Source organism: Monodelphis domestica, chromosome 4, assembly GCF_027887165.1.
Source record: "Monodelphis domestica isolate mMonDom1 chromosome 4, mMonDom1.pri, whole genome shotgun sequence".
In the NCBI taxonomy this organism is placed as follows: domain Eukaryota; kingdom Metazoa; phylum Chordata; class Mammalia; order Didelphimorphia; family Didelphidae; genus Monodelphis; species Monodelphis domestica.
In genome coordinates, this window is record NC_077230.1 from 40,792,774 (window position 1) to 40,813,816 (window position 21,043).

Here is a 21,043-nt window from a genome sequence, read left to right on the forward strand (position 1 = left end):
AACTGTGAACTAATCCAACCATTTTGGAAAGCAAATTGGAATTGTGCTCAAACAGTTATAAAACTGTATTCCAGGTGGCAGCTGGGTAATTCAGTGAATTGAGAGCCAGGCCCAGACGTGGGGAGGTCCTAGGTTCAAATCTGACCTCAGACACTTCCCAGCTGTGTGACCCTGGACAAGTCACTTAACTCCCATTGCCTAGCCTTTACCACTCTTCTTCCTTGGAACCAACAAACAGTATTGATTCCAAGACAGAAGGTAAGGGTTTAAAATAAAAAATTACCCCAACTGTGTATTCCCTTTGACCCAGCAATACTATTATGGTTGCTTCCCAAGATGATCAAGGAAAAAGGGAAACAACCTATTATGTTCTAAAATATCTGTAGCAGCTCTCCTTGTAATGGCAAAGAACTAGAAATTGAGGGGATCTCATCAATTGGGGAATGGCTAAGTAAATTTAGGTGTATGATTGTGATGGAATGAAATTCTGCTATAAGAAATAAAGTAGGTTGATTTTAGAAAAACATGGAAAGGCTTGCATGAAATAAATAGAACCAAGAGGATGTTGTATACAGTAATAGCAATATAATTTGAAGAGTGTGAATGATAAAACTTTTTTTATGTAATATGATCACCAGTATCAATTATGAAGGAAAATACTACCTCCAGAGAAAGAATTGATATATGAAAGTATGTGTTGTATGATTTTATGTATATATCTGTATCATGTTGGCTTTCTCTAATGTGGAATTGAGAGAAAATGAGGGTGGGAGACAAATTGGAACTCAAAATAGAACCAAAAATAAAAAGAAAGAAAAAAAAAGAAATACAGTAGCACCAAACAAATCTACACGGTACACATATTGATGACCCTTGACCTTTAATTTAAAAAAGTTACTTAAATATCAGTGAACATGATAATTTCAATATACAAAGAAGTAATGTGGGGAAAACTTTCTGTTGCAAATCATTAAAATGTATATTATATACCAATTTAGTCCAATAGTAACAAAACTGTCTTGCCAGTTTGTGTCCTCTTCTGAATTTCTGTGCCCTGTATTTTAAAAAATATTTACTGATGCTCCTTTTTTTTTTTTTGAGGCTCATTATCACTACCCACTAACATGCTCCTTCTTCCTCCCCAATAAGTTCTCTTCTGCAATCGATATATAGCCAAGGGGGAAAAAATCAATGCATTTGCTATATATACAAATGTTTGTCTCATTTTGCACCTCTCTGTTAAATCCAAAATGGGGAAATTTGTAAAAGATTGTATTCTCAGATTTCTTTTATTTATGTTATTGCTAATGCAATAATATCTTGTTAAATTCATATACCATGCATTTCACTAGTCATGGGCAACCATTTTGTTTCCCAACAGTGTCCCTATCTTTCTGTTCACAAATCCTTTTATACTCTTGGATCTCTTTGGAATTCACACCCAATAGTTGATGGATCAAAGGGTATGAACACTTTAGAGACCTTTTGGACAACGTTTCAAACTGCTTTCAATTTTTTTTTAAGAAAATAAACAAATTTTATTTTATAACAGTATTATAGAAAGCAAAATAACACTTAATACAATTTCAAGCTGCTATAAATCTAATCTGGCATTGTAACTAAAGATAGTCAACAGTCAAAAACAAAACAAAATAATAACAACAAAAACAAAAAGAAATTTCAACACAGTTAATCTTAAATTCCCATTCTGGTGTCTCTGGTGACAGCTTCGAATGGTGCTGCTTTCTCATCACCACCATAAAAATCACCTCAGCACCCATCCCTTTCCCTCAGCATCCTTTAAACCTGCATGAATCATCAGACACACTATCTGAAACCTTCTTGGCAACAAAAGAGGGTCAGTTGTTTTTTGTTTTTAAACATGTAGACAATGAGATTTAATAAAAAGCAAGCATTCTATACAAGGGTGTGAATAATGGAAGATCTTGAAATTTGGACTTATTAAGAGAAAAGCACTAAGTTTTTAAGCTGCCTATGTCTTTTAATAGGAGGGGAGAAAGGTTTCTCCTTCCCTCCCTGTTCTGGAATGCTTCAGGAGATGACTACAAGTCTGAGAACCAGCTGAGCATGACTATGTGCAGTGGAACACAAGTTCTCTAAGAACAGTGCTCACTGGCCTCTTTCATAACTCTTTCTAGTTTGGAAAATTTGCCTCTTACTTTCCAATGAAAGTAAAGAGCACTAGGAATGAAAGAGTTAAGAGGGCTCAATATAAAATATTTCTCACATGAAATTCTCAAACATGACCAGTTTTTCAAAATGTAGGAAACTTAAAAAAAAAAAACCCCTACTTTGTAATATTATCTTTGGCAGTATATTGACCTTGATCTGAAAAATTTGTAAATTATTCCAGTAAGATTTCAATTGACAAGAGTCAAGGGGGAGAGGGGTGGGAATCCTTTATCTAAATTAGTGAAAGATTTCCCTTTTTTTATACAACAGCACCTGTTCAAGTGAACAGCACCTGACAGCTGAGGCTGGCTTTGTTCACTGTCATTTGATCAAAAAGCAGGCATAAAGTTAGCAGGTAGTTGTACACAAAGTCAATGACAAATCCTAACCTTTGAAAAAAAATCAAAATAAAAAACAAAATAAAAACCAAGAATATTAGGAAGTGGTTATAAAAAAAAAAAAGATTAATAATTAAGATGTCAGGAAACAGTATAGACCAGAGATGTTAAGGCAAGGTTTGGTGTTGGCATTTTATTCTTCAGGTGCCTGGTCATTGTTACTGCTTGTGGTATAAATTCATTGGATTAGTGGTGTGGCATCAGCTAAGAAGGGTCAGAATTCTTCATGTTCACAACATTGGATGTTATTTAAAAAGAGATTGTCTTGCAGTCAGAAGACTATGCTCCTGAAATATCCTTCAACAACTGTCAGTTCCTCCTTTTATTCCAACAACTGCCAATTCCCTATCTCAGTCAATCTGATGGATGTGATAGACTTTCAGCTGTTTTAACTGGTATTTTTCTTTTCTTTTTTTTAAACCCTTAGAATCAATACTGTGTTTTGGTTCTTAGGCAGGAGAGCAGTAAGGGCTAGGCAATGGAGGTTAAGTGACTTGCCCAGGGTCACACAGCTGGGAAGTGTCTGAGGCCAGATTTGAACCTAGGTCCTCCATGTCTCTAGGCCTGGATCTCCATCCACTGAGTCACCCTGCTGCTCCCTAATTGGTATTTCTTTTAACAGTGATTAGAGCACTTTTCATATGATATACATTTTTCTTTTGGAGAACTGCCTGCTCATATCCATTTAGATTATCTTTTGAAGAATGGCTCTTATTCTTGCTATACTTGAATCAGTTCTCTAATCTTAGCTATCTGACCTTCTTTAGAAATTTGTTGCCAAGATCTTCTTCCATTAATTGTTTCACACATAACTCATCAATCATGCAGCAACAAGTACATACTATCTATAGGCATTAGGGATACAAAAATAAGTTTACTTAACTTTAACTGAGGGAACAATAAATATAAGTATAATACATATACAAAGTAATTATTTGGCAATGGAGGAAATGTGAAGAAGCATTAGCAGCTATTACCCCCTTGCTGTAACTTTACATGTCTTGCCCACTTTGGAAAAGTGTCAGCAATTTCAATGCTATCTACTCCAGCAGCTGATGATACAGCATTTTGTATTTTCACTATAGAGCCTGGTATTTTCTGAACAATTTAACTACAGACTACAAACGTAAATGTACTTCCTTATGTCCCCTCTAAGCTTCCGTAGTAGACAGAGAGCAACTCTTATTCTCTAAGTCCCTGGAGTTGCCCCACTGTTGCCAAGGTCTGTTGATTTCACCTCTTAACACCTCTTGTATAGAACTCCTCTGCTCTTGACATTGCCACCACCCCAGACCTGGATCACTCACTGCAACAGCTTGCTAATGTTTCACTGTCTTGTTTCAAGTTTCTCTTCTCTACAATTCTTCCTCCACTCATTTGCTGAAGTGATTTTCCCAAATGGTGGAGATGATCCCTCTCCCCTCAACTTGATAAACTTCAGTGGTTCCCTATTTGCCTCCTCTTATCTTTCCAGTTTTCTTACTCCCCATAACATATTCATTGATTCAATGACATTGGTCTTCTGGCCATTCCATGAACAAGAAACTTCATCTCTCAGGTCCAGGTATTCTCTCTAGCTATTTCCCATTCCTGGATGACTCTTCCTCTGCTCTGACTACTTACCACCCTAACTAAGATTTCATGTTTTAATGGAAGCCTTCTCCCACACATCTTAATTTTAGTGTCTTCTCTCTGTTAATTATTTCCTATTAACCCTGTATATGGCTTGCTTTGTATTATTTTTTTTTGCATATTGTCTCCTTCATTAGATTGAAAGGTTTTTGAGGATTTGCCTTTTGCCTCTTTCTGTATCTCCAGCAATTAATATTTCTAGAGCAGGAGTTTAATAAATAAAATTATTGATTTATGCTCAAGAACATTCTTGTTTTATTCTCTGAATAAGTTGAAAAACACCACAGTGTCAACCTGAGAGTTTTGGTTTTGAACTCTCTTCCTTCACTAAACATCACCAAACAGTGTCTACTTTGTATAGATGGTCAGGGTACCCTGACCAGGAGTGTGCTTTACTACTTTAGAGCTTTTTCAGAGAATCCCTCTGTGAGATCCTGTTGTTTGGGTTTTGACCAGTATGGGAACCAATAGTGTATATTGTCTTTTTTTGTTTCAATGAAAAGGAGGGGGAAATCACTTGCTTCTTAAACTAGCTCTTAGGCCACAAATTTATGCATTACTGCTCCAGTGTTACCAGACACCTACTATAAAATCTACTATAGATTTTCCTGTGTTAAAGCTCTGGTTTTTGTCTTAAAGGGAGTCTGAGAGAATGGGAAAGTTAAGATATTCTTGAGCCAATTTATCTATCTAATATATCCATTTTCCTTTATCTCTGGCCCCCAAGAAATTTCTCCTTTACTAAAGTTGTATCCTTTTCCATTTGTGTTCTTTAATTCCTTTTTTCCTAATCTTGTGGAACTTGAGAGCAAAAATTACTTTTATAAATCACTTCATATTATTTGCTCTCTAAAACAAGTTTGTACACAGGGCACTTAAGAAGTAGTGAATAAAGACACCGTAAAAGTATTGAGTTACATGCCTAACCTCAAGGACTGTAGTTATCAAGTTGAAGAAGATTAAGATATACAAGAAAAAAATAACCAGAGATTGTTGTAAGTTTTAAATGAATGATTCTCTACTTTAGGAATATGAAGGAAGAACACTAAAAACATAAAGGAAGTGGTATTCCAGCTGAAGATTTAGAGGTTAAGATTTTGCTAAGAGAAGATATTCTAAGTGGCAGGCAAATGGTATGAGCAAGGATTGAGAAATTAGAGAATACTTCATAAGGCTGTAAATGTAGCCTGGGATCCTGTTAGCAAAGGAGAATCACTGAAAGTTTTTAAGGTAGGAAATGCTACTGATCAAGGGGTTCTTCGGGAAGATTAATTTGGTGGTACCAAGTCAGATAAGATTTTGGGAATGTTAAGAGATTTCCTTTCTGCTGGCTCCTTTACTATTAATTTCAAACATGAACAGCAAATCCCCATTTAAAATAAAGCATAAACTTCATTTAATCCCAATGCCCCTTTTAGTTGGAAGAGATCTATACCTACTACTTCTTGGATTTTGAAAGAACTGTCGGTTTTGACTGCTAAATCAGCATTGGTGATAGATAAAAGAACACGGCATCATTAAATTGAAAAGGACAAATGTCTTTATTTCCAAAAAAGAAAAGAGAATAGAGCCTGTAAACTACAGGCCAGTAAGCATGACTATGATTCCTGGGGAAAATTCTAGGTAGTTTGGTGAATGAGAAAAAGAAATTGTTCTTTATAACAAATAGCCAGCATTGCTTCATCAAGAGCAGATCATACAAGGGGTATTTTAGGGGGCTCAATGGATTGCAAGCCAGGCTTAGAACAGGAGGCCCCAGATTCAAATACAGCCTCAGATACTTCCTAAATTGTATGACTCTGGGGAAGTCACTTAACCACTTAGCCAGCCCTTACTGCTCTTTTGCTTTGGAACCAATTGTAGTATTGATTCCAAGACAAAAGGTCATACCAAAATAACATCATTAACAAACTACTAGATGAGTAGAATGGTACAGATTATAATTACCTGGGCTTTAATCTAATCATCTACTATTCTTAATGAGATGGATTTGATGCTAATATAATCAAAACTAGTCAGAAGGCAAGTTATTCATGGTTCAATATTAATATGGCAGAGGACTCCAGTATCTGAGTTCCTCTGGTATCTGTCCTCAGTCCTGTGTTATTTATCAACAACTCAGATAAAGGCATAGATGACATGCTAATCACATTTGTGAATTACACCAAGCTGGGAGGCATATGTGACAAATTTGATAAGAGTTAAGACCCAAAATGATCTGAACTGGCTAGAGTATTTTATTGGGCTGAATTTAATAAGATGAAATTCAGGAAAAGTATATGTAGTCTTGCAAGTCTTACTTGGGGGGGGGCGGGGGGGGGGGATCAACTTCACAATCATAAATAAGATAGGGGGAAATGGGTATATTTCTGAAAAACCTACCTGTTAATGTGGTAGCCAAAAATGTTCAGATTTTAAATTAAAATTAAATTACATTTTAAATCTTGGACTACATAGAAGCACAAGTTTCAGGAACAGGGGAAATGATAGTCTCACCACACACTGCCCTTTATCATACCTCAGTTCAGATCATTATGGTTTAAGAAGAACTTTGATAAATTGGAGAGTACTCGGGTAAGGGCAAACTGAATAGTTAAAGGGCCTTGAGTCTATATAATGCAGTGAAAGGTTACTTCCCTTTAAGGCAAAAGATATATGTTCAAATTCTGCCTTCTGAAGTTATATTGGGGAAAATCACTATACTTCCTCATGCTTCAGTTTCCTTATCTTTAAAATGACTGAATTAGATAACTCCTGAAGACCCTTCTAATGAGTCATCCCTTACTTCCTCAATCCTTGCATCAAGCCATTGCCATATCTTTTTGGTTCTGTCTCCACAACTTCTCTTCCATTGGCACCCTCACTGACATAGCTTCCAACTTCTAATTCTGTAAAATAACTCACCTAGGCTACTGCAATAGCCTCACAACTGGTATCACTACTTCCAGTCTGTTCTTTAGAAATCTAAACACAGATCTGACCTCACTGACAGAATCTTCAGAGGTTCCTGATTGCCTGGCATAGCATTTATTGCAGCTATAGTTATAGCTGCAATCTGGCCCCTATATATCTTTCCAGTGTTATTTCATATTATTCCATTTTTTCACACATTCCAATCAAGCTATTCTTTGTATACAATATTCCATGACTTTCATGGTTAGCCTTCATATGCATTCCCTCTTTTACTTCAATAGCAGTAGGTTGATCTATCATAAATCTCTCCCCACTGAAGCCTATCCTCCACTCGGCTGTAAGTGGTCATTCTAAAACAAAGGTCTGATAGGTCTGATGATGTTATCAACTCAATCTTCAGTAGCCCCTATACTGTCCAGGATCAAATATAAAAATCTAGTTTGGTGTTTAAAGGCCACTGTAAATATCTTCCCTCCCACCATCAACTTTCCAGCAGTCATTTACCTTTCTCACCAGTTGCTACCCCCCCCCCCAATTTCCTGACTGGATTTTTTAACTGGCTGTTCTCTTCATGCCTAGAATACTCTCTGCTCAATATCCACCTCTTATTTTCCATGGCTTCCTTCAAAAGTCTCAACTAAAACCCTACCTTCTAAGCCTTTCCTGATTCCTAACCTGTTTTTTAATACTGTCTTCCCTTTAAAATTGCTCACATATGGTTTCCCTCATTAGACTGAGTTCCTTGAGAGCAAGTAAGATCTTTTTACCTTTGTATGCCCCAGTACTTAGCACAAGGCCTGGCACATAGTAGGAAAATCTGGCTGGCTGAAATTTACTTCTCTGTGTTTACCTTTTATCTTCCCTCAAACCCCTCACACTCCCCATAAAATATAAGTTCTTCTAAATGCTTTGTACTCAAAGCACCTAACTCATAGCAGGCTCTTAGTAAAAGTAAAAAGAGAAAGAAGTTATTAACAGTGGTTGCCAACCACCAAATTCAAGGACCCCTTTTTCAAGGTAAAAGAAATTTCAAGACCCTTCATTAGTATCCACTGACTAAGAAAATACATCAACATGGCAACAGAAAGCTACTTGGAATTTTGTTATTTTAAATAAATTTGTTTTATTAATCCCAAGTCTAACCACTTAAAAGTAGTAATATAAGTCTAGAAAAAGATATCCTTATTTATCATATTAAATAATACTAAATATTTTGTTTGGGCTAAATAAAGATCAAAATGACAACGCTTAATATGCATTCAGATTTTGTACTCCATGCAAAAGCTTTGTGTGAGAAAAGTCCTTGAAACACAGACTGGAAACCACCAAGCTAAGTGCATAAAAGAAGACTTCATGGAGGAAAGAGCATTTGAACTAGGCCTTAAGGAATAAAAAAGGGGGAAAAAAACAGTATGAAGACAAGAGAGGTAGGAAAAATAGATATCATTCAGGAGACTTTGTCTATGCACAGAGGTGATACTAGTAGGAATGTGGAGTGATGAAGGCAGGTATAGCTAAGACAAAGAGGAAAAGAATGCTGGTCAAAAAGACTTTGTCCACCTCCCACCTCTGATGTAGTCACCTCAGAGAAAACTGAGGCAAACAGGTTAAGGAACTTGCCCAGAGTCAATTCTACACAGGTAGTATCTAAGGATGGATTTAAAACTCAGGTCTTCAGATCTAACACTCTATCCATTTCTCCACCTTAGTTGCCCTTTGAAGGTTACTGAATATTAAAAAGTGGAAGTTACTAGGATGGTGTAAGTGAAAACCAAGGGAGTGTGGAACAACCTGTAACCTACTAGAGAAAAATAACAGGGTAGCATATGGAAGAAAAGAGCAAAAGATTGTGCTAAGCTTTCATGGGAGAATGTTTGCATCACTGAATAATAAAAAGATGTCAGTAGAGGTATGTTGGTTTTGGACATGTTGAGCTTGAAGTACTTGAAGAGAGACAGGGGCCAGAGAAACAAATTTGGAAGTCAGCTACAAAAAGGTAGTAATTTAGAGAGTAAATGACCTGCCAAAAGATATTTTAAGAGAAAACAGGCAATGAATAGAAACTGAAGATTTTCTGAAGATAATAGTAAAGAAATAGAGAAGGATGGGTTAGAGAGGTTATAGTAGGTACCTAACTGAGATCTGATTTCAGGATAAAAATTATTTTAAAAAATAGCATTAGGAACTTGGGAACAAAGGTCTAGAGATGAGGCCAGATGGGGAACACCAAGACAAGTAATGAAGTTAGTCAAAGAATGGTTTTTATATTGCTAAGCCAGCAGCTCCTTCTCTCACATCTTTTCCAAACAATTAGTTACAATTAGATCTGTTTTGAGAACTTAGCTAGTTAGTGTAGCTGTTTACTTGATATATCTAATTTTCTTCCGACTTTCAGCATGAATAGGACAAACCTATTTCTTAAAGCAGGAAGCTATGCAGGCACCCTAAAATCAGGGGAAACAAAAGAAAGACAGGAAACCTGAAAGGAAAGTTCCAGATCTGATTTGGTTTGAAAATTCTAGAAGACCAAGTGTTCTAAATCTGGGCTCTGTGAACTTGGATGGGAAAAATATTACACCTTTATTTTCACTAACCTCTAAAATGAAATTTATCATTTTCATCAATTATTTAGGAAAAGACTTCGGAATACTGCCAAAGGAATGCAGGGGGGAGTTAAACATGACTACTCTTCTAGTATTCACAAGTCATTGGGAACAATTTTAGTTACAAACATGGTTACAATGAAAAAAAACTAAGAGGTTCAGGAAGACTTAATCAATTTGTGGATTTGGGTTTCTCAAATACACAAGATAGGTATAGTGCCCAACATCCAAATTCTTCCTTGCACATCAGACTAATGAGCAACAAACTTGCAAGCTAGTAAATTATCAAGTGGGGTTTTTCAGTGTCTTATAGTGCCTATCTCAAAGTCCAGTGGCATTTGTAACCAAAAGGGAGGAACAGTACATGTAGTGAACAAGCAAGAAGTTTAATACCTTAGTCTAACTAAAAAGGGTAGACAAGCTGTCTGACAGTCTTCATTCTCTCCCCCCTCCGCTTTTTTTTTTAACCTATTATTACTGCACTGTCACCATAAACTGATTTGCTGGCAATTACTGAAACTCAGCAAAGGGGTAAAGTGGTGGAGCATAAAGAACAACATCAACTATTCCTTTAGGAGGTAAACCAATGTGAGATCAAGCATGTATCCCATTATGTGTTTTCAGAATTGAAGGACTCTTCCTTAACTTCATTGACCTTCCCATTCATCTTCTTGATGTTTTCCCACAAGATGTGAGAGTGCAGAAAACCCGAGTCTTTCCTTGCTGAAGGCTTCCAAAACATGACAGCTGGATATTCTCATACTAGACAGCACCACACACAGTGTTTGGTGAATCCAATACAGAGTAGTGATCCTGGTTCTGAACTCAGCAACTGGGACTGATGTTGATGACACAGCAATTTTTAAGAGTTGATCAAGAGAGAGAGAGTATTCCTCCAGCTCTGTTGGTGTGGGATCCTATGCTTGGGGAGTGTTATGACCACTATCTCTGGTCCACCAAGAAGTACATACACCACTTTCACCTCAAGCCCATCGGGCAACAAGCGGGGAGTCTTTTCTTGTCTTTGTCCTGTTATCCTTCCATGTTGTCTCCATCCTGCATAAACAGTTTTCGATTTCTTTCAACTAGTGCTAGAATGGCATCTACTTGTTTGTCTATTTGTGGTTTTCTTCCTAATCAGATTGGTACCCCACCAGCTTCTTTATGTATTGTCTTTTCCCATTAGATTATGAGTTCCATGATGGCAGAAACTGTCTTCAGCTTTTGGGTTCTCTGTGCTTAGCATAGTGTTTGACCATTAATAAGGGCTTAATAAGTGTTCAATGACAAACTAAATGTTACTATACATCTGCATCCCAAAATAATTGTACTGTGTTTGAGAATGTCATGACTATTTACCTACAACTTCATCTACACCTCAAATTCATATTCACCAGGATCAATATCAATAAAATGATACCCACAAAGTTTTTGGATTCTCATGTTATAGAAAACTAATGCATCTTTTTCATATGCAGATCTATTCTCAGAAACTTAGTTCTTGGAATACCATTCTTCTTGGAATAAAAAAAAACAGCAAACTTCTTGGGAAGTGACCCTTTAAATGAAGAATTTGTTATACCCGGTATATCTTATTTCTTTACTGCCACGTAAAAAATGCATATGTTAAAAGAAAAGTAAAAACAACCAAGATTAATATTACAGTATTAAGAATGAGAAGCAAAGAACTTGAATCAAGTAAAAATAGATGTCCAAAACAGTAGATGCACACATTGGAAAGGAAAATAAGTGCAAAAATCACACAAGACTAGAAATCCACATTGATAAATTAACAGATTTTACAGATTATGAAAGCAAAAGTCAAATAGAACTTTTGAGTCCGGCTCAAATTCTCCAGTGAAATCAAGGGTGTAAGAGTAAATGAAAAACAAATCTACTGAAAATTCTTTCCTGAATTTTTCCCTCTTTCAAATGAGATCTCTTCACTACTACTCAATCCTGAAATCCATTTTCTCTCCTAAATGAACTGAATACAAAAAAGTCTTACCACATATTAAAAGCAATGTTTGGCATGGGTCCAACTAAAATCACACCTTTCATTAGAAGCCTTTCCTGATCTCCTTAGTGTCTACCCGATACTGATTTTCTGCAATTTACTTCTGTATGTACATAATTGTTCACATGCTGCCTTCCTCCATTAAACTGTGAGCATTTTGAAAGCAGTTCTTTGCTTTTCTTTGTATCCCCGAATTATTAACATAGAGCCTGGCATTTAGTAGGTACTTAATACTTTGCTGACTTGACGGTCTACTTAGGATGATTGAGACACCTATCACTAGGGGGCAACTATTAGTTATTTTTAAAATCACAATATGCTACCATACTAATTGAAGTACTCTTTGTTTTAAAAGAAACGCTTGTATTTTCAACCCCCAAACATAATCAACTGAACTGAAAAGTGGGGAGGGGAAGGCTGAAGTGGGAATGGGCTGAATCATTTGGGGGCTAGGGTCGGAGAACCAAAAGAGAGGAGAAAAAGTGAGAAAAAATTAAAACCAGACTAGGTGATTAACGTGAAGCATATCGAGAAACCAAGAAAAAACATTCCTGGGGAGGACAGCGTTCCCGACCAGAGGTACGAAGGTTTTAATGGTCCTAAGGTTGTTTCATCTTTGAAACTTGGAGTGCAAATGCCAACAACTCTGTGCGATCTCCGTGGTAGCAAGGCTAAACACGGGGTCGGAACCAGAGTACCATGCCCTTTTAACCTCCTCAGGTACCCCGGACGGAGTTTCCCCCAGGTTCCTGTCAGCCAGGCACCTCTGTGAGCCTCCATTTCATCCCAAGGTGGGGAGGAGTATTGAGACCCCACATTTATTCCCCTTAGGCCCTACCAACATGGCGTCGGCACTGTGCCCGACCACGACCGAACTCGGAGGTGGGACCATAACTTCCTCTCTCCCTCCTTCCCGGGACACCCGGGTTCCGCGGGTAGGCCCCGAACTAGGGGCTGGGGAAGGTCGCCGTGGACACGGAACCCACGAGCGGCCTAGGACCAGGCCGGAGGGACCAGGCCCAGGACGAGGGAAGGGAGGCCCGGCGGGTCGGCTACAGTGTCCAAAGGGGCCGAGATCAAGAGGTGTTACCTTTATTCTTGGGCATGGCTGCGGCGGCCTCTGCGGGGTCTCCGTCTCCCTCCCGGGCGGTGGCTCTTCCAAAGGACGCGCGGGCGGGCTTCGCCTCTCCGGGCGAGGTGGAAGGGAGCCGCTTCGAAGGAAGAAGGGAGAGCGAACACCAGGTCGCAAGCTGGAAGCTCCGGAGGGCAGGAGCGGGTGGAGAGCGAGAGCGCGAGGGGCCGGCAGGAGGAGTGTCACGTGCGCAGGAAGGCCCCTAGTTGCCCAGTATGTGAAAGTCTCTCGCGCGACCTCCTTCGTCCCACGCTCTGGAATCAGCAAATGGCGTCGCTGTGAGTGTGCGTCGCTTCCCTCCGCCTCCGCCGCCGGCTCTCGCTCCGGGTCTCTGGCGCGCAGGCGCGGCCAACGGAAACGACTCTTTGGAACGTGCAGGGACGAGAATCCTTTGCGTCCTGGCGCGTGGAATGTGTCGTATTCGAGGGGGCGGGGTCAGAGAGTCCGCACTGCTCTTAAAGAGCCTTCCCTTTTCCTAATGCTAGTCAATCTTTTGCCCCCAGCACCTCTAGTCATGGCTGTGTTGTATCACAACTGTTGTTTCTGACCTAATGATGTGACACTTGGAGTCTTTTAGGTTTATTTAGGACTTGGGTGGGCATTCTCAATAGGCAAACAAACAGATGATTACAAACCCCACGGTCCTCCAGCGCCTTCTGCATCATAATCTGCTGACCCTCCCCACGCCCAATCCCCAAACCTACATTGGCTGGTGGCCCAGGGAGTGAAATTAGGCTCCTGGCTCTTGATTCCAGCTGATTGACACCTTAGCAGACCCCTGTCTATTTCTAAATGTGGGTGGTTTATGTTACTCGCAATGAATTACCCACGGTATCTTAATTTAAAGTCTTCACTCCATGATTTATATATATATATATATATATATATATATATATATATATATATAATACTGTCAAATAGCTTTTAATGATGAATTCTCAAGGGCTCCTCCACCAGTAAACATAATAATTATACACATTTTAGGGGAACCCAAGAGAAAAGACTGGAAAGTGAGGTGAAAAGAACTTTTTTAGTGGAGATTCTATAGCTAAAAAAAAAAATAGAATTATTTTAAAAATAAAAGATACTATAATTTTAAAAGATGAATTCATGGAAAATCATTTTAATTTTTTTAGAGGCAAGGACAAATATAGCCTTTTTAAAAAAGCCAATGAATTACATGTGTTGAAAAGTTATGTGAATACATAAAAGTCAGTTCAGAAAGGAATCTGGAAATCTGATTCTCTATTGATGATTAATAATTTGGAGAGAGATTAGAATGCTTCTAGCAATTAGGAAATAAACCCCACTACATGATAGTAAATGAAGCCTCAAAAAGTGAACTAGAAATATAAGATATAATGTTTTGAAGGTTGAAAACATAATTCACATCTTTTTTTAAATTATAGTAAACTCAACAAACCTTTATATGAAAACAATATACATTTAATGGGTAATTTTGCTCAAAACATTTAGTTTAATAGATTATCTCTTTTTTTCTGCATACATTTAATTCAGATATTTAATAAATGCCAGCTATTGGGCAAGTCACTGTGCTAGGCATTGAGGTTTTTAGCACAATTCTTTAAATGGAATTTACAATCTAATGACATGTGAGATAAATACAAATACATAGTATACAAAATAAAATCCAAATACATAGGAAAGATTAGAGTCTTGAACTTCTTGGTTTGAGAATTCTGGCTCTGCTATTTAATGCCTTTATGACTTTGGACAAATCACTTTACCTCTTGGGAGCCTTGATTTCCAATTTTATAGTCTTACCATAATTCCAAGGACTAAGAGAGCACTCTTCTTTGAGGATATGTATAGCAGGTTTGGATGATGACTGTGATTTTTTAGCCCTTTGTGATTCAATGCAAAACATTGTTGATGAAGTCCACTTCTGCCTGAATATGGCTGCTTTAACAATATATGTTTAATAAACTGATATGATTCTAAGGTGGAATACAAGCAGGCTATAATACATGTATATATAGCTAATAGCTATACAAAGATGTATATACATACATATAAAGATACACAGAGATAGATTATATATTCAAAGATTCATACAAAGTATATACTGTATATCTATACATACACAAAGATATATCTAAAAATATATTATGTATGTACATATACAGGCATACCTGATTTTATTATGCCTTGCTTTATTGCATATCACAAATATCTCATTTCAAATTGAAGGTTTGTGGCAACCCTGTATTGAGTGAATTTATTTGTACCATTTCTCCAATAATAGCATCATACTGACATCATGTCTCTGTATCACATTTTGGAAATTCTTGAAATATTTCAAACTTCATTATTATATCCTTTAGAATGATCTGTGAATAGTGATCTTTGATGTTACTATTTATTAATTGTTTTGGGGAGCCATAAAGCTCTCCTAAATAAGGCAGTGAACTTAATGGATAAATGTAGTATGTGCTCTGACTGTTCCACTGACCCACCATCCCCCCATTTCTGTTCCTTTTCTTGGGCTTCCCTATTCCCTGGGATACAACAATATTGAAATCAGGCCAATTAATAATCTTACAATGGTTCAAGTGGAAGGAAGAGTCAATTGAAGGGGCAAACTTTATTATTGTCTATTTTAAGAAATTGCCATAGCTAACCCAACCTTCAGCACTCTGATTAGTTAGCAAACATAAATATTGAGGCAAGATCCTCTAGTGGCAAAAAAAAAAAAGTATGATTCTCTGAAGGCTCAAATGATAGATCACATTTTTTTTTTTTTTAAAATATATTTTATTTGATCATTTCCAAGCATTATTCGTTAAAGACATAGATCATTTTCTTTTCCTCCCCCCCACCCCCCATAGCCGACGCGTAAGTCCACTGGGCATTAGATGTTTTCTTGATTTGAACCCATTGCTTTGTTGATAGTATTTGCATTAGAGTGTTCATTTAGAGTCTATCCTCTGTCATGTCCCCTCAACCTCTGTATTCAGGCAGTTGCTTTTTCTCGGTGTTTCCACTAGATCACATTTTTTTAAGCAATAAAATCTTTTTAATCTGGTTTGGAAGGGAGCAAAGGGGTAGTCTCACCCAACTAATACCTGAAAAAAATATGTATCACACCAAGTAGTCATCTAGCTTTCAGTTTAAAGGCTTCCATCAGAGGGATGGGGTAGGTACCAGCTACTTCCTTTTATTGCTAAGAAGTTTTCCCCCCTTCTTTTCAGGATAGATTTGACTCTTTGCAATGACTCACACATTGCTTCTAATTCTGCTGTTATCAGTTTTCTTCCTGAATCGTGCCCAGAAGTGAATATAGTCTGCTAGATGTAGTCTCACTAGGGCAAGTTACTAAGGGCAAGTCCTTATTAGAAATTATGTCTCACTGTAGTCCAAGATTGGATTAGATTGGGTAGCTACAATATCATACTGTGATTCATTTTAAGCTTGCAAGTTAGTCAACCAATCAAGCATTTATTAAGTATCTGCTATATATTAAGCACTGTGCTAGGCATTAAGGATGCAAATACAGAGAAAGAAAAGAGCTCTTATTCTAATGAGGCAAAAGTAGAACTAACAGTATATGTTCTAATCTCCTTTGCTGCTTCCTTCTCAGGGTTCAAGCTAAGTAATCTATTTAATAGCTAGGTACTAGATCCTCTTATCTTCTCTCTATGTACTATTTCACTCAGTGATTTCATCATCTCCTAAAGATGTAATTATCACCTTTATGTTGATGAATCTCAAATCTACCCATCTAGTCCTAACTTTTTTGCAGACTTCCCATCTGGAAAAAAGAAAGGAAAAAAATCCTGGGAATGATCTTCTGAGTAAAACTGACTTTATTGTAAATGCCCAAGTCACATAAATTAGTGGTTTGCAGATGTACCCAGTATTGCTGAGACCTCATACTTTTAAAATTGACAGATATTTATACTTTATGTAACAGAGTGAGATTACACAAAACCCTTCTCAATAAAGGGCCTGGAAATGTAGTGGGGATGGGAAGCAGATTATGATAGACTTTGAATGCCCGAGGGGTCAAATACAGACTCCTAGAGGGTTCCGCCAAAGGGAGAACTACTTCCAAGGTGACATGAGAGCATTGATAACTGAGTCTGGTTATTCTACTATTTCCAAATTAATCTAATTTTACTATTACCTTTCCGTCAGCTCTCAAACACTTTGCTAAAATTTAGTTGCCAAAATATTCCTGATTTATCTATTTTTTGTTCTTTCTTTTCTAGAAGTTCACTAGTCATCCCTTCAATCAGTAAGCACTTTTGTGCTAACTATGTGCTAACATTGTCCTAGTGGCTGGGTGGTACAAATACAAAGGACTGACTTAGTTATTGCTCTTAAGGAACTTCTATTCTAACAGGGTTCTTGAATAAGTAAAGAACATATACAAAACAAATAACGATTAGGGGAAATTGAAGGAAGTGGTATTTGAGGAGGATTAGATTTTAATGTTAGCAGAAGCCTTGAGTTAACCATAATTGTCATCCTAAGATAGTTAAATAATGTTAGCATAAGTGATGATTTTAGTAGGCCTTTTGTGATTATTTTAAGTTTTTTAAGTTTTGAACTAAAGTAAAGAACTGCTTTAGCATAGTTAATCATTGTTAGCATGGGCCTCAGTTTGAGCCTCAGCCTTTAACTTGCTATATCATGCAGCCTCAGCAATTATGGTCTTGAACTTGTGACTGGGTCTTCATTAGCAGAGAGGCTTTTGCCTCCATTAGAAGCCTGGTGACACTCCTTCACCTTTGTAAACACCCTAGTCTACATCATTAGGCTTTTGCCCTGCTTTGGGGCCTGGAACCTCCACCTTACCCTGGTCATCTTAGTATATACTTCATCCTTGATATCATCAGACTTAGAAAGTAAGGTTCAGGCTCCCCCACTCCCCCTTTGTCTATCAAGTGACTTCTTCTGCCAATGAGAAGTATTTCCTGATTACTTCAACCAGTGCACATCTCTCTATTTTTATCACTGTCCTGAATTATTTCTGTCCTGGTATATAAGCTGTGACATTCTTTGTGGTATATAGGCCCTTCCTCCTATCCCCCTTATTTTTAGCTTTCTTCATTAGCTCTGACTCATTCTAAGGTTTAGCCTGCATGACATAATCTTAAAGTGCTATATATTTGAAAAATAACTCTCAAGATGGAGCTGATATTTTCTTTGTATTTTTATGAAATCTTAGGAGAAAAAGGGACTTTAACCCATCGACTGACCAGTATCTTTTCCTCTCACACAGCTACAACTTTAAGATCCTCCTCACTTCTCATTTGTATTATTATAACTTTGGTATCATTGCTTAAAGTCTCTTCCTACTTCATTCTCTCCTACACCCTGTGGCCAAAGTATTTCCCTTAAGCACAGACATGACCCATTGAGTGCCCAAACAAAAGACACCTGTGGCTTCCTAGTGCCTCTATAATATATTCCCTTTTTTGTTGAGTTTAATCCTTAAGTGGCCTGATTCCAATGTCTTTCCTACTTCATTTGAAATTGCTTCCCTTCATGAAATTTGAAATCTAGCCATACTGGTCTTCTGTCTATTTCTCACTCATGACATAAACTCTTATTTTCCATCTATGTATCTTTGTAGTGGCCATATCCCAACGCCTGGAATCTACTTCCACTATTTCTCCCTCATAGAATCCTTCTTCTATTAAGAAGTAATTTAAACTGGAATGACCTCTAATGAATTGATGCAGAGTGAGAGGAGCAGAACCAGGAGAACATTGTTCACAGAGACTGATACACTGTGGTACAATAGAATGTAATGGACTTCTCCATTAGTGGCAATGCAATGACCTAGGAAAATTCTGAGGGACTTATGAGAAAGAACACTATCCACATTTAGAGGAAAAACTGTGGGAGTAGAAACACCGAAGAAAAACAACTGCTTGATTACATGAGTCAAGGGGGGGATATGATTGGGGATGTAGACTCTAAATGATCATCCTAGTGCAAACATCAACAACATGGAAATAGGTTCTGATCAAGGACACATGTAAAACACAGTGGAATTGCACCTCGACTATGGGAAGGGGTGGGGGAAGGTGAGGGAAATAATATGAATCTTGTAACCAAAGAATAATGTCCTAAATTGACTAATTAAATAAAATTTTCACAAAAAAAAAGTAATTTAAGCACTTTCTACTGCATGGAATCTTTCTTGATCCCTCACCCAAGTCTTTGTGCTCTCCCTCTAAAAATACTTTGTATTTAACTTCTTTGTATATGTAAACTTAATATTTTTCCAGTAGCCACTAATTTGCTTTATTTAAAAAATAATATATTTTATTTTCCCTAATATATATAATAACAATTTTAACATGTTTTCCAAAATTATGAAATTTAAATATATTCCCTCCCCCATCCCTGAGATGGTAAGCAATTTGATCTAGGTTATGCAGTTATGATCATACAAAACTCCATCATTGGTCATGTGATGAGAGAGTACTCATATAAGAACAAAAACCCCAACTAAAAAGACATAAATAAAATGAAGTGAAAAATAGTATGCTTCGATCTGTGTTCAGACTCTATCTGTTCTTTCTCTGGAGGTAGAGAGCATTTTTCATCATAAATCCTTCAGAATTGTCTTGGGTCTTTATATTGCTTAGCTTAGCTAAGATTTCACAGTTGATCATCATACTGTATTGCTGCTACTGTTTACAATGTTCTGGTTCTGCTAACTTCACTCTGTATCAGTTCATGTAGGTCTTTCCAAGTTTTTCTGAAATAATCCTGCTCATTATTTTTTATGGTATTCCATTATAATCATATGCCACAATTTGTTCATCCATTCCCCAACCAATAGACATTCCCTCAATTTGTAATTCTTTGCCACCACTAAAAAAGATGCTATATTTTTGTTCCGTTTTTAAGAAAAACCTCTTTAGGATACAGATATAGTAGTGGTATTACTGGATCAAAAGGGCATGCATAGTTTTATAGCCTTTTGGGCATTGCTTTCCAGAATGGTTGGATGAGTTCACAACTCCACTACCAATGATCTAATGTCCCAATTTTGGCATGTCCCTTCCAACATTTTTCATTTTCCTTTACTATTGTGTTGTATTAGCCAATCTGATAGCTGTGAAGTAGTACTTCAGAGTTGTTTTAATTTTTCATTTCTCTAATCAAAAGGGATTTACTTTCATATGACTAGAAATATCTTCATCTGAAAACTGCCTTTACATATACATCCTTTGACCATTTTTCAATTGAGAAATGGCTTATACTATAAGGATAATTTTAGGGTTGTGACCTAAACTAAATTATTTTTGGTTATCAGGGAATATCCCAAATAAAATGCCCAAGTCAGTTTTTTTTTTAAATTTATGGTGGTTTAATTAATGTAGAGGGAAGGAATTAAGGAGAAGGGAGAGGGAAAAGGTGTAGGATTTCTCCTGCCTGGTCTGTGCCAGGCAGAGTTCAAGGTCCTCCACAACGAGGTCCCTGAAGAAGATTAGTGGCTTTTTAAGAGGACAGTGTTTGGAAGGTAAAGGAGAAAGAATCAACCTAAACTCCGATAGAGCTCAGTAAAGATGCCTCACCTGAACTAGGCTACTCATTTTCCTCCAGTATGGTATCAAGGAAAACTCACCGCTAAACCCAGACAATAGCAGCCGCCACCCAAGATGCCAAAACGCTAAGCACACTGCCACCAGCCACCTCTCCTCCGCCAAAGAGGCCAGAGCGAGGAAGTGACGTGAAATATATAGATGGTTTTTACATCTTACATGTACCAATGGTAGCTTAAGCTTGACTTAGGATAGCCCAGGGGTCTGTCAGTTGTTTCTGATTTGTCATTTGCTAGCACAAGTCTATCATAGGCCATCCTCCTAAATACTCAATCCTTAAGTATGGGTGTAGACATTCCTGTTTTTGTTAGACTAAATATGGTGGAGTAATCTCAAGTTCACAATCCCCCCTGATGATGATTGGGAGACTAGTCTCCCCAATTGATCACTAAACATAATCATCCTGTACCTCCAAATTTTCTACCTGCAGGTGCATACATAATTTCACCTTCTAAGAGGAAATTACAATAGTTAGATAGGAGAAGGAAAGAGAAGAAAGACAGACAGCAAAACCAATATTTGTTGGGCACATTGGCAAAAACCAATTGGGGGCAGTCCCTTTTTGG

The 21,043-nt window shown here is 37.5% G+C and overlaps 1 protein-coding gene across 1 annotated transcript in view; it reads right to left on the reverse strand.

Moving 5' to 3' along the window:
• Positions 1–13,284, reverse strand: part of EIF1AX (eukaryotic translation initiation factor 1A X-linked) — a 32,947-nt gene extending 19,663 nt beyond the window's left edge. The window contains exon 1 of the mRNA XM_007493441.3: positions 12,847–13,284. Coding sequence (XP_007493503.1) covers positions 12,847–12,862 — 16 coding nt within the window. The 5' untranslated portion in view covers positions 12,863–13,284. The remainder of the gene's footprint in view (positions 1–12,846) is intronic.
• Positions 13,285–21,043: the final 7,759 nt, after the last annotated feature.